Raw genomic sequence first — 14,229 nt, 5'->3', positions numbered from 1 at the left:
TTTTTTTTTTTTGCTAAGAATGGAAACTAAGGCCTTGAGCTTGTTAGGAGCACTGTACCACTGAGCCACACCTCCAGTCCCAGGAACTTCTTTTAAAACACTATCAAAAGCTGGGCACAAAGAGAATCTCAGCTAGTAGGCAGGCAGGCTGAGGCACAGGCAGGAAGATCAAAGTCTGAAGCCTGCCTGGGCAAGTTAGGGTGATGCTGTCCCAATATAAAAACTAAAAAGGATTGGGGATATAGTGGTACAGTACTCCTGGGTTCAATCCCAGGACAGAAGAGACTGAAGGAAGAAGGAAGGGAAGAATTGTGTGAAGCCAGTATAGCCAATTTACTGAAACCCTGTCTCAAAATTTTAAATATTTAAAAGGGCTACTGGATCTCCAGAACTGCAGGAAAATAATCAATCCAATATGTGAAATGAACAGTCCCTACACATTACTAATTTCCTAAAATTTTAATTTTATTTTTCTGAATTAGAATCATACTTCGTCTTAAATAAGCTTTTTAAAAGCTACTAGTGTTATTAGTCTGATAGTCTGCATTTAATAATTTAACTTTACTGTAACACTTGTCAGGTTATTAATGCAACTTTACCATTAAGCTAGATAATGACTCAGGAACAAACACTGGCAATCCAGTTGTCCTAAAAAGGTCCCAAAATCCTAAACCTCATTTTTATTAGCTGCATAGTGAGGAGACTGACCATATTACACTTTTATGTATTGGTATATCCTGTTCAGACTTTTAAAAATACCAAAACCATTATCCAAGGGTATCACTAGACATGTACGTTTGTATTTAGCTTTACTTAAGCCTAGGGCTAAAATAAATCAAAACTGGACAGAGCTTATACCAAATACACCAAAATCTTAACTTACAAGTACCAGTTATGAGAGTTTGGAGGCATTTAACCCATATCCTTTTTGTTTTTCTTGAATAATACTGGTTATTTGTCAGTCTATTACCAATTAGCCAAATTCAACTTAAAATTTTTTCATTACCGAATTCCAGTTCTAATTCCTCTCAAAACCTTATCTCCCTATTCAAGTTTCAGTTTAAGTTTTTACACTCAAATTTCCATTCTTTTATACACTTAAGTATAATTTAGAGATAGCTCAGAGTAGCAGATGCTGCTAGCTTCTCCAGACATCTTAAAACTTTGCTGCCAGCCTTCTAGATCATTTAACAGTATTCCTGTTTACTGGTGTAACCCAAGGACTACAATAATACCTAGCACATGGTAGGCAATTAATATATCATTGCTGCCAGCGACGAAATGCTGAATTACAGCTAAAGTAATTCACACTTCATAAATTATTTGAATCGGTAACTTAAAACTTCAAATCCCCAACAGAAAATGAAGATTTGGGAACCACATTCAGTTGTATGCAGAATTTGCTGTGTCAGGAAATACAAAATGGAATTTCACATGGGAGAAGATAAATATTTTCTCCTTTACACAGGTCAAACTTTTCTAATTTCATCTTACTTGCAATCTGACTTACCCACTTCTTTCCAAAAGACCTTACGCAGTATTTTACACTCTTCAGATTTCACTAAAACATACCCAGTGATTGCTGTAGTCATTATAAGCTAAAGAATTAGTGATTTCCCAACCCCACTCTTTTTATTAATCCAAATTCACTGAATTAAATATTATGGAGGCCTGCATTAAGATTTTTTTTTACTACCACATTTCAATTTTAAGATATATTCTTTAATATAAATACCTTTGAATCTAGGATTATTTTACAATTGACAGACTCAGCATTGTATTATGGTTTAACAGGCAACACTTTTTTCTTCTAAGTGGTACAAAAAATATTAGTATGGCTAACAAACAATGTTGTCTTTAAGACTGAAGGTATAGTTCAAATTTTTCATTTCAAAGCCAACAATCTCCTTGTCTTCCCACTCTCCCAACATAAATGCATAACTGAAGTGCTTAATTAGAAAAACTATCCAAACACAGTTCACTTTTATATAAAATATTTAATTTTAAAAACACAGGCTATTCATGTCACATAAATATTTTAAAATTTAGGTTAGCTGCTTATGGTCAGCAGAATTATCAGGTGTGACTATTAAGAATAACTTACTGTCACTTATAAGAAAGTCTAAAGCTCTACGACTCACCATATTAAAATTTCAGAAACTTGAATACTATAGCTATTTTACTAAATTTCAAAATATTTCTTCACTTCTTGTAATGTAGTTTTAAGTTGTTAGTACTCATTCAAATAAAAACAATTATTTTCCATTCATCTTTCTCCCCCAAACAAAACATTACATCAAAAAATAAAATGGGCAACTAACATCAACTCATTTTGTACTAGTAAAATGGTAACTTATGCACCTTAACATATTCTTATTGTTACCAAACTGTAATGTTTTCCATATTCTGTTTTGAAGTGCAGGTTCATAAATCAGAGAAACAGAGAGCATGGCTTTTAGACCTGGAGCAATCTTCATTCTATAACAGTTGTTCCAGTTTAAGACTCCAATAAAAAGTAAGTTACCAGAACAGTTAAAGCAAAGTGGTTAATTGGCACAACTTTAAATTTACAGAGCCTATTTTTCCACTTAATGATGATGGATATACTGGTTAATTACCTTTGGTTCCTTTCCAGAATATTCTAATTGTGTGTGTATTAAAACTTGAAACTTGACAATATTACAGTTTAAATGAAGGCTATTCCAATTTCTTTTTTTACTTTTAATGAAAAAGTCTAGCAGAAGCCATAATAAACTTTATAAAGATGAGGGGAAGGAAAATAAAAGGTTTTATCTGTTTTCTTTTTGTTTGCTTTAATAAATTCAATCTAGGCAATGTTTCTAGTTAACAACTTGACTTTTTCTTAAAATGGCAATTGAAAAACTTAAATACTGTGTTTGCCACCCCCCCTTCCTTAAAGTTTAACAAACTTATGTAAAATCTGTTATTAATTCTTGCTTCTGAACTCATCCTCCAAGTGGAAACAATGTGGCAGCCTAAAAGAAAACACTACTCTAAAATTCTCATGTAGCTACTACTTTCAACCATGAAATGAAAAAACATTTTAGAACTTCTCAGAAGTGACAGAAGATACTGGTTACAGTTCTACTCCCTTTCTTTGCTTTCAGTCCCCTAAAAGGAGAAGGTAACAGTAAAAGTTGACACAGCCCAAAGACAGGCAGAAAAGGAGACAGTCTAACAGGCAGAGGGAATGGACGTAACGAACTGAACAGGCAGCCCCTAAAAACTTGAGAGCCTCCTACGTCTTTAATACAATGCATTGATTCCCTTTAAAAGACAAATGGGTGTAAACTGCTTTTCAGACCTTAAGCTTACCTGTTAAGGCACTTACTTAGCCCTCCCCACCCCACCCATATTTTTCATATAAAACCCACTATTTCATTTGAATGCATTTTGCTAGGCTATGGTAATCATAAAACAAAACAAAAATAACGTTGACCATTTTTTTTTTTTATAAAACTGTTGCATCAAGAGAAAGGTTGTGTTTTATTTTCTGAAATGAGCACAAAGTACACCTTTCACAATAACACTGAAAGCAGGTGCAAAGACGGACAGTGACCTTTGACTAAAGGTAGCTTTGTAAAAAGAAAAATACCAAATAAATCAGTGCCCTTTCTGATTGTTGTAAAACTGGAGGGGGGCAGGGATGGGTTGTTGTTACATAAAAGTTGGTCCAAACTTACAAAAAAAGCACAAATGTGCATAGTTCAGAAGATTTGCAAGAGGGCCATAAAAAGCTTATGTCCCTAAGATTAGCATCCACTTAAAACTGCAAGAATACAAAATAAAATTGTTAACTAGAATTTGTGAAGATGTACAATCAATAGATCTAATTTTAAGAACAGCATGAATTTAAGCAAAGTTTCTTTAAACTATTGTATGCAAGACCCTTTTCCACATAAAAATAAAGCTGTTGTTGAATTAATATTATTCAAGTCTCTTGGATTGCTGCTTTAAATTGCAGCTAGAAAGTCTTTCCAGATAAAAATGATGTGCCTGAGGAAAAACAGATACTCAATATGGTAACCCTCTGCCTCGACCTCTGCCAGCTGATGTGCTGATGTGTCCCCTGTATCCTTGTGAATATCCAGGGCCTTGGGCAGGGGACGTCCAGGTCTGCCCATGCAAGAGGCTTGGGCCACCTGGATTTTCCTGTAAATTACCACCATAGTTATAGTTGTGCATCTTTGCTGGCAAAGGATGAGTACTCTCTGGCCCTGTGGAAGGGTCACTGCTGTTTGCCAGAACGGCAATAGGACCATGGCTGTACTCAAATCTGTGGTCCTTGTCTCCACTAAACAACATGGGACCAGCATTGAGGTAAATGTCTCCATATCCAGCTACAGAACTAGGAAATGACTCAGAAAAGGCAGAAGGCTGAGGTGGACCACCAGAATGAGATGAAGCAGTACTGTAGTTATCCAAAGACGGGATATCTGAGTTTCCAATGAAGCTACGTCGTTCCAATGGTGCAGCAGAACTACTTCCTAGACCATCACTGCTAACATAAGGAGCAGAGGAGAAAGATGATGTTCCAAAGCTATCCTTGTAGTCTGAAGTGGGGACGTAAGTGTCTCCTGCTGGATAATCAATACCACCTTCTCGTTTGGGCTCATCCTGGGGCTGATGCTGAGCAAGAAGCTGTAACAGGGCTGCTTTCACTCCAGCATGAGGGTCAGTTAATGAAGAACTAGTAGTAGGTACATGCTGGTTTTCTGTCCGATAATCCAGATCTTCCTCGGTGACTGGTGGTGGTTCAGGAGGCTCCGGAGGTCGTTGATCAGGAGGCAAAATCCGAGGTCGCTCTGGTGTTAGCTCCAATCTCCTTCTATCTTGGTGCTGGATGAGGTCATCTTGCCCTGAGTGAAAAAAAGCAAAAAAAAGAGTCAAAGCTACCATGGAAAACTAAATATTCAAAATAGTCAATGTTTCCTATGGAGTGATCCCAAAATTGTTTAGATGTTTTCATTCTGGAAAAATATTACTTGAAAAGGAAAAATGTTCCCAAGTGCTAATGTCACCTGCTGTCTAAAGTATTTTATTGTATTTGGCTTTTCAAAGTTATTCACATATCCCCATGAGATACAAAAGTCACCATATATATTATATTTATGCCTTGGTCAAGAATCCTCTTGTATTTGGAATAAAAGATTATTTGTGAATCATAGGCTTGTCTTAGAAAAATCTATAGCATTCATAATCAATTATATCACATGTAGGTAAGTCATCAAAGAATCCATTCCTGGTAAATAGACTAAGAAACCAACCTAATAGCAGTGACCTGAGCATTTTTGGGACATGGCCTAGCAATACCACTGAAGAAAAAACAGCATGAATCCAGTCCTGAGTAGCCCAGTGGTCACACACTCACCCGATACAGGTGTGCTAGGTTCTGGAGGTGGCCTGAGTTGTGATGTATCATATCCCGAACCATTTTCCCTCTCTTCTAGTAGCACATCTTTCTGCTTTGACTGCTGAGCCTTTATTAACTGAGTCAACAGAACTGCAAATGCACTCTGCACAGCAGCCTGGGCAGCATCAGTCTCCACTTTCGGCTGGACAGTCTGAGAAGAAGGCTGAATTCCTCCCAATGGTTTCGAAGACTCCTGCTGTGGTGTTGATGGATCTGTCTGTTTTTCACCTGTTGCCAAAATTCCAGCAGGAAGGTTTATTTTATTTAGTTGCTGTTGAGTCTCAGAGTTTACCTTAATGTTCAACACTTGCACAAAATCAGCCATATTAATACTTGTTTTAGACTGTAGTAGGTTTAGTAGAATTGCCAATTCACTGTGGTTTAACTGCTGTCCGGGGCCTGTTATTACTAAAGACAAAATTTGTATTAATTAGAACTGCCACAATTCACAGGTCTTCCCACCCTCCAAAATGGCTTCAGGTTATCATATTAAAATGCACATCTGAGGGTGTTTCAGAAACACTAAGAGGGTACCTCAGTCAAGTTCACTATCAGGACATTTAAGATGAAACTGCAATATAAATCAAAATGAAAAGGAACTGCAGTCAATTTTGAATAGGCTATCTTTAGGGATAAAAACTTTAAAAGGAAACTAAAAATTATTACCAAAACACATACTACAGACTGAACCAGGAAATATCACCTTATGATACAGAAATGAATAATAATGACGACAGCTAAGAGAGTGTCATATTTCTAAGAATTTTATACTTTTTATTGTTTATAACCACCTTCCAAGGCAGGCTCTATCTTCAGCCTCATTTTACTGAAGAACAAATTTACCTTAAGAAACTAAACAACTTGCCCAGGACTTCCCTTTCTGTAAGTGGCAGAGGTGAGATTTGAGCCCTAATTCCAGAATCTGAGCTGTTTTGTACACCTTACCGCTTCTCTAAACTAAAGGAAACTACCCTTTTCTTGGCAGTAAATTGAAAGTAGAATGCTTAACAGACTCTGTTGAACAGCTGTGTTTTAGTATATGTGCTGCTAAAGCGAGCACAGTTTCTGTGTTTTTAATTGAATTTTTAAAAAGTTACTGTGGGTAAATTGGGAAGGCCTACACAGCATATGTATATACACCAGGATTAACTAGCCAGTAAAACAGACTCAATTGTTTTCCCGACTTTCAGTTTAGCTGGGGATGGTTAATACGGGTTCTTATGCACTTATAAATACCAGTAATGTATATATACATTTGCGAGTCATATATACCAGCAATCCTCAATACTGTTATATACAGTAAGTGATAAGATTATGGTGAGTCATGATAAGCACTTCCCATAACACAGATGACAGACTAACAAGAGAACTCTAAGATGAAAGAGCATTAATGCTATTAATATTCAAATTACTGTATTTTTATATTTTAGATACTTTTTATTACCTTTTAATATTACTTTTAAGTTAATTCAAAACAAGCTTTTCCAAGTTCTTATGATTTGCAACAAGGAACTGTTTGTTTGCTGTATACCAAGAGGCAGTTTTCCTTTTTATTTTTCTACTAGCAAAGCTTTGTGCAGTGGCAGTATCCTATCCAATAAGGTTTATCCAAGGCGCGATAACTGCTAAGTGAAAATTTTTCTACTAGCAAAAACAATCTTCATATGAACTCAGGACAATATTCTTTAACTGAAATCTCTATTCCGCAGAGGGACATTTTCTTATTCAGAACACTGATTATGGAGATTCTAGCTTTAAATAAAGTCTTAGAAAAGAGAACAGAAAAGGAAGAAGGGGAAAAAAGAAAAAAACAAAACTCTACCAAAACTTAGGAGGTAAAATAAGAGCTAATAATCATTAAATGAGCCTAGAAAGGGAAATTCATCTTTCATCAGATAAAATAGACTAAAACAACTACCTTGTGTTAGGTTTACTCCTAGTCACCTGATAGTATTGTTATATGACAACCACTACCTGGGATAACTCACCCCACCATCCAAATTTCCTGTCACTGTCATCTCAAAACCTCTTTTAGCAGTAGATGGTATATAAAACATGTAACATAAACACAAATTAGGAAATTGCCTTTGTCCAAATTTTACACATTTGTAAGATAAAAAGTATACTGAACATGATAGCTGTTAGCCCTCAATAAGAGTACTTCTGAACAGCAAAAAAACACTTCTTTTCATTTCTTTTAAAAGCCTGAGGTTCTTTAAATATGTAGTCTAGCTAAGGTCAAGGATAAGCTTGTGTATTAATGGTAATCTTTCTCAGCTAATCTATTCTATATTTATACTCAATCACCAGAACTTCAATCTCATCCATAGCTCTATTTTAATCATCTTACTGATCAATATTTACTCATCTTCTAATAGGTGTTAGTGTATTTTTCATTTAATACACTACCATTTCTCACACCCACAAACACAAACTCTCACTTTTTATAACTATCTATTTCTTCATGAAATTCTAAAATGAAGCTGAAGATGTTTCTGGATTCCTCAGGCAAAATGAGGAAGTGAATTTTATTTTTTATAAGTTGACTAAACGATTTTAACATTTCTGACAACACTAAAGAGGCTTACTTCTTATAAAGCAGGTCACTCTTACTAGATTTGAAACAAATCTAAGGTTTACCAAAATAACTGAATATAAAGAATCCTTATCATGTTTTATTTCTGGCACAAGTATCAGATTCCAATCTCTGAAATTCTGATACAACAGGAGAATTATTAAGAGTGACCTGATAACATTATAAGTGGCATGAAAGAGCTTCCATGACTTTTGGCTGTCTTTCCTATCTTCTTCCTAAACTCTTTAAGTACCCACAGACACGAAGTGCTGAGTCTCCCCAAGAATAGTTTTAATAAAAAATGTAGTAACTCCTGCGCTAGGGTAAAAATAAAAAAGAAAATCTGACCAATCACCAATCATAGGTAATTTGATGCCTCTTTCAAAACTATCTTACTCTGAGACTGTTTAAAATTGGAGTTCCATTAGCAATGCAACTTCTACACTGGAATAATAATAAAGAAACATCAAGTTCCATGAATAAACCCTACTTTTCATCTTTCAGCCACAAGATGCTTTGGCAGTAGAGCAATGTAATCAATATTAGCCACAAAACAACGTGAAGAAAACCAACCCACAGAAGCATTACTGACCAGGTGCTACATTTGAGTTGCCCTGAGATTTTAGCTGTGTAGCTGGCAGCACACCTTGTGGTGTATTAGTTCTGCTGTCGTCCAAACCCAGAGACAAGTCCTTTCTGGGAGCCTTAATGGTGGAAACATCATCAGTCATGCCCATCTGCTTCTGTCTTCTTCGCTTTTTACTCCATAACTCATGACAATCTTGCCATAAAGGAAGGCTGAAAAAATTTGTAAATATAGAGTTGTAAATGGCGCTTAAGAAAAATATGCTAAAGTTACAATATAGCACCAAAGCCATCACTGTCCCCAAAGTCATTGTTGAAGACTTCATACATAGATTCTGTAAAACTCCTTTAATAAAAATCATCCTTGATATCCCACCATCTTCAGCTTTACCTTTGGAGATGGACTATTTTTCTTTGGCTTCTGAATAATTGATAAATTATGAATGACATATATATATATATATTCATTAAAGCACGCTAGCATTACCCCTGGTGCAACCTTTTAAAGGCAATTCTTAATAAATACACCATATGATGAACAGGAAGGAGGCAGAAATATGCCTTCACAGAGATTAGATACATGAACAATAAAGGAGCAAAAGCTAGAACATAACAATTTGTGAAAAACTTTACACTAAATCTTTTTTTTAGTAACTTCTTATTGCTTCTATAACCAAATGCTGACATTAAATTGAAGCTACAGGTGAGTTTCAAAAATAGGTACTCCAGGCACAGAGAGGCTCATCAGTTATGAAGTTCTGAATAACTAGTTCACTATAAAAGTCACCTACAATTAATTCTGAAACAATTCTACCTTAATGCAATTTCACAAAAATCAGTAACACTACAGAATGACTTTTGCTTAAAAAAAAGACAAATATTTGATTTTTAAATGTTTTCATCACACTAAAATACAAAACAGAACAAAAATCTATAGAATTTCGTGTATCTATTTTAAAGAACACTGAGGCTTGGAAAGGTTAATAAACTTGCCCAGAATACCTATAAATTCCTTTAAGCAACCCCACCTGATGATATCTACCCGAAGTCCTCAACCTGGATGTTTACCTTGAAGGGTACACATCCTTGAGACTTTCAAAAGGGTATACCTAGAATTGGTTCAAGGGAATTTCCATATCCACGTGTTCTCCTTTCTAACACTGAACTTTGAAAATGGCCTGCATGTTCAGGCAAGTTCTTCCACACCTCCTCTTTCACAGTTATTGTTACCTCGTGTTATAAAGGCATATGCAACAGTATGATCGAACCTTATCAATATCAGTTTTAAAAGGCCATTTCCAAAAGATTACAAACAGTATGAAACCCTTTTATAAGATTAAAAACTAAAATTTTAAAATATAACTTTTTATGAGAGTATGTACAGATGACAACAAAAAGTATATACCAAAAATTAAAAACATAAAAAAGGGACAATGGTTACCTTTAAGTGGAGAAAGGATAAGGTGACAAGTGGGTGAGAGGAGGGGTTATGATATGATTAAAGTAGGTTATTTTCAAAGTTCTAGCTTTTGGTTGGTAGGTTCATGGCTGCTTATTGCCATTATTTAAAGTGACTATCAAAGTAACTAAAATAAATAAAAGAGAGCCATGCATGGACCAATGATGAGTGACATGAAGATTATGATTAAACCAAGTCTATGCACCTGAGGTCTGAAAACAAAACAAAAGCATACCTCTTAGCCATCTTACTATGGTGCATTGCCTCAGCGTGTATAAACCTCCTGGAGTGACAAACAAAGGGACAATTTGAAATATTGATACTGGGAAGCTTTAAGGCATCATAAACCCTCCAAAGACATTTCTTTCTGTGTATGTGAGTGTGCTTTGTATGATGTGGGGGTTAGGCTCTATTAGCATACTCTAAAATCAGATATACTGTGGTACTACAGAGTAGGGTAAAGGAAGCAATTTCACTTCTTCCATCCCAATGGCCAACAAGTGCAGTGGTCTTGTGGGAGAGCCTCACGAGAACAGAGCAAAGGGATTCATAAAAAGGGCTTTCATTCCCTCCCACACAGAAAGTTAAAGACATTCTTTATGGATTACCTCAACACTCATCTCTAGAAAGATTAAACACTAACCTACAAATAACTAACACAGTACAGGTTGGTGATGCTGATTCTTTTAGAGACCAGGAATGTTTTCCAGACAACCAAGACTGATGTTCAAACACCAGCTCAGCCACTTATTTGCTGTGTCTTGTTAGGCAAGTAACTTGACCTCTGTGCATCAGTTTCCTTAATCTTTGAAAATGGAGAGCTGAGATGTGGTGCACACCTGTAAACACAGTACCCAGGAGGTTGAGGCAAAGGACTGCTGTGAGTTTGAGGCCAGTCTGGACTATCTACTCAGTTCAATGACTGCCTTAACTACAAAGAAAGACTGTCTCAAAAAACCAAAATAATACAACAAAATGAATTAACAATACTACTTATCTCACAGAGATAAGGGTAAAATGTTAAGCACTTCGACAATGCTTTTTACACTATATTCACACTTGATATCATTGTCATCATTCAGTAAGGCAGCTTAAAATTGTTTTCCATCAAGTCATATCATGAAGTATTTATTCCAATGACAAATGATCATGTATTACTTTGTAAATTGTTTAATGCTTTTTATACTGCTGTGACTACAAAAACAATATAGGCTAGCTGCCAGTCTAATTCACTTTTTAGCTAAAATCTGACAGATGTTTAATACGTTTTACAAAACTACTTCTGATAAAATGACTTATAATTTTAGCTATTGTTATATCCTATTATAAAATAATAAGATTATGTTATTTATATAGCTTTTTTAAAAAGTATTTTTGTTTGGTTAGTTTCTATTTGATTCATTCTAATTTTTTTAAGAGGTGTTAGGAATTGATCCAGAGCCTTGCATATTCTAGGCAAGGACTCTACCACTGAGCTACATCCCAACTCTTATTTAAACTCTGACTCAACAATCAACTTGACTGCTTCAGTAATGCATTTAACAAGATGAATTCTATAAAATGTTACTGGTTTACAGAAGGTTCCACAAATGTGTCTATTTTTTAACAGAAAAATGCAGTCAGGTGTCCTCTGATAAAAATTAAGTCTTATTTATTAATTACTGTTTGACAGCAATTGCAGAGTTTATATGAAAAAGCTACAAGTATTAGAAGTCATTTAATAAGCACTGGTAAAGCCACTGAAAAAAATGGATAAGAAATTTTTATGCAAATCACATGGTTTCTAATACTTCAATGTCAAGAAAATTGAAGTTTTAAGCTGACATATAAAGTCATTAAAATAATTTGATTAAAAAAATTTCTAGTACATAATGTGGAAAGAATAAATAGTGATTAACTATGACAAAACTTCCATTCTCAAAAATTTAGTTACAAATTTATTACTCACAAAAATAAAAAGGTAGGGCTAGGGAAATAGCTCAGTGGTAAAGCACTTGCTGCCTAGCATGCATGTGGCCCTGGCTTCAGTCCAAAGCACTACAAAAATAAAACAGATAAAATTACAATTAATGTGAAGGTATGTCTCATTCTAAAATAAGAAATATTAGGGGCCAGGGATTTAGCTCAGTGGTTCTGTTGCCTGTCTCACAAGTTCAAGGACCTAAGTTCAATCCCTGGTACAAAAAAGAAGAAGAAGAAGGAAGGGGGAAGGGGGAAGAGGGAAGGGGAAATGGGGAAGGGGGAAGGAAAGGAAAGGAAATGAAAGAGAAAAAAATTAAAATAAGTTCACCAATTACTTGCGGGGGGGGGTGGTCTCAGCCCTACCACTTTCATTTTCAACAAACTTTACTATTTTTTTATTTTTCATTTGACTGAAATCTGTACCACTCCTAAAAATACTACAGTACAATCACAAAAAAGTTTTAAAATTAAATTTCCATTACATAAATACCCTTGTTTTAAAGCATAATAGGTTATAAGATACATTACATTAAAAAATAAAAACTTGCAGGTATAGTAATAGAAGTTCAAGATGAAAATGATTTGGAATCCACTAAAAAGTATACCTTCTGCAAATTACTTAAGCCTTTGATTTGAAAAATTTAATTATCAAATGAAAATATACTTCATAGAGTTTTACCAGAATTCTTTCATGAGGACCAACTAAACCAAATGATTAAAATTAGCAGTACCAATAATGGAACAATATAATATTACATTCCTTTTAATGTAATACAATGGAAACACACATCACCATGGAGGTAGTATTCTTGCTCTAAAAACAAAGTTAATCTAATTCTGATCACAAGACAGCAAGCAAATCTAGACTGTAGGATGTTTTACCAAACAAATCACCTGGGTATTTCAAAAAATGTCCACATAACAAAAGCCCTCGCCCTAAGGAATGATTTAAAGACTGAAGAAACATGCCATTAATTATAATGACCTCTGAATGAATGTTTTTATATTATAAAAGTCTATATAGTTATTAAACTATTGGGGAAAGTTGAATATAGACTACTAGCCATCACAATGTGAAATTTCTTATGCTTTACCAAAGTTCAGTTGGTATGTGGAGTAAAGTTCTAGTTTCTACAGATACAGAAGTATCACTTCTACAAGACATATTCAACCACTTCAGGGAAGAAGTTTAGATACAGTGATAGTACAAATATGTCCAAATATTAACTGAATCTAGATAAAGGAATTCTCATTGTACTATTATGTGTTTTGGTAGAATTAAAACTTTTCCAAATCGAAAACTAAAAAAAAAAATTCCTTGCACTACAGGCAAATCTTCAAGACTACTGATACATACTGATAAGCACAAAAAGGAAAAAAGAAACAACCAATTCAGTGAATGAGTCAAGTTCAACGTGTCAGATCCTTTTTGCCTTTTAGAGCACTCCATAAAGGCCACCCATATTCAGTTCATCAAGATCTTATTTAAGCCTGATTATAACAGCTTCACAGAAATGAGAAGCCCAATCTGTTAAGTGGAAGAGCCAAGATTTGAACTAAAGCCCATTTATTCATGCAAAATGTGTTAATATTATGATAGAGAAACATTGGATTATAGGAATAGGCTTTACAAAATGGTACTGAGGATACTAAGCGAGTATTCTACTCCTGAAATGCAACCCAGCCGAATAGGTTTGCTTTTAATGATATTCCTCATCATGTTAAAAATTATTAATATCTACAAAGTATTCTCCTTTCCCTCTCCCCAAATCAGTACTGGAAAAATCATAGGAGTCTTAAGAAAGTGAGGGTACATGAACCCAGCTATTCTGATTCTCAAACTATGGAATTTTTACCCCATCAGACAATAATTCATTACATACACACTCCTACTATTATTCTTTAATTGATAAGATGTGTATTCTTGGGCAAGTTTCTTAACCTCTTTGAGCCTGCTTCCTCCTCTGTAAAGTGGTGGTAATAATACCTACCTTAGAGGATTATAAAGATTACTTTAACACATAAAAAAAGTTTACAGAGCACTTAAAATTTTAGCTGAAGTATTATTAGTGGTAAAAGTAACAGCAGTAATTTTTTTTAAAGAGTTGAAATATGCTAATTTTACTAATCCTGTTGTTGTTAGCTCAACATTAAATCATCTACATGTTCAAATTATATCTACCTTTTGTTTCTTTTTTTTTTTTTTTTTTTTTT

At 34.7% G+C, this 14,229-nt stretch overlaps 1 protein-coding gene and 1 non-coding gene across 2 annotated transcripts in view; one reads left to right on the top strand and one right to left on the bottom strand.

The window, feature by feature from the left end:
• Cdk13 (cyclin dependent kinase 13) overlaps positions 1 to 14,229 on the bottom strand; it is a gene marked incomplete at its 5' end in the record, with an annotated part of 100,149 nt that continues 85,920 nt past the window's right edge. The window contains 3 exons of the mRNA XM_010610870.2: positions 1 to 4,880; positions 5,393 to 5,842; positions 8,602 to 8,807. Coding sequence (XP_010609172.1) covers positions 4,036 to 4,880; positions 5,393 to 5,842; positions 8,602 to 8,807 — 1,501 coding nt within the window. The remainder of the gene's footprint in view (positions 4,881 to 5,392; positions 5,843 to 8,601; positions 8,808 to 14,229) is intronic.
• On the top strand, positions 7,003 to 7,145 carry LOC117286687. The gene has a single exon (XR_004517823.1). It is a non-coding gene; the product is annotated as a U4 spliceosomal RNA (small nuclear RNA).

The sequence above is a fragment of the Fukomys damarensis genome, unplaced genomic scaffold (assembly GCF_012274545.1).
Source record: "Fukomys damarensis isolate Sample0158 unplaced genomic scaffold, DMR_v1.0_HiC HiC_scaffold_17, whole genome shotgun sequence".
NCBI classification, from domain to species: Eukaryota; Metazoa; Chordata; class Mammalia; order Rodentia; family Bathyergidae; genus Fukomys; species Fukomys damarensis.
The sequence above is the reverse complement of the archived record's forward strand: the minus strand, read 5'-3'. Positions and strand labels throughout refer to the sequence as shown.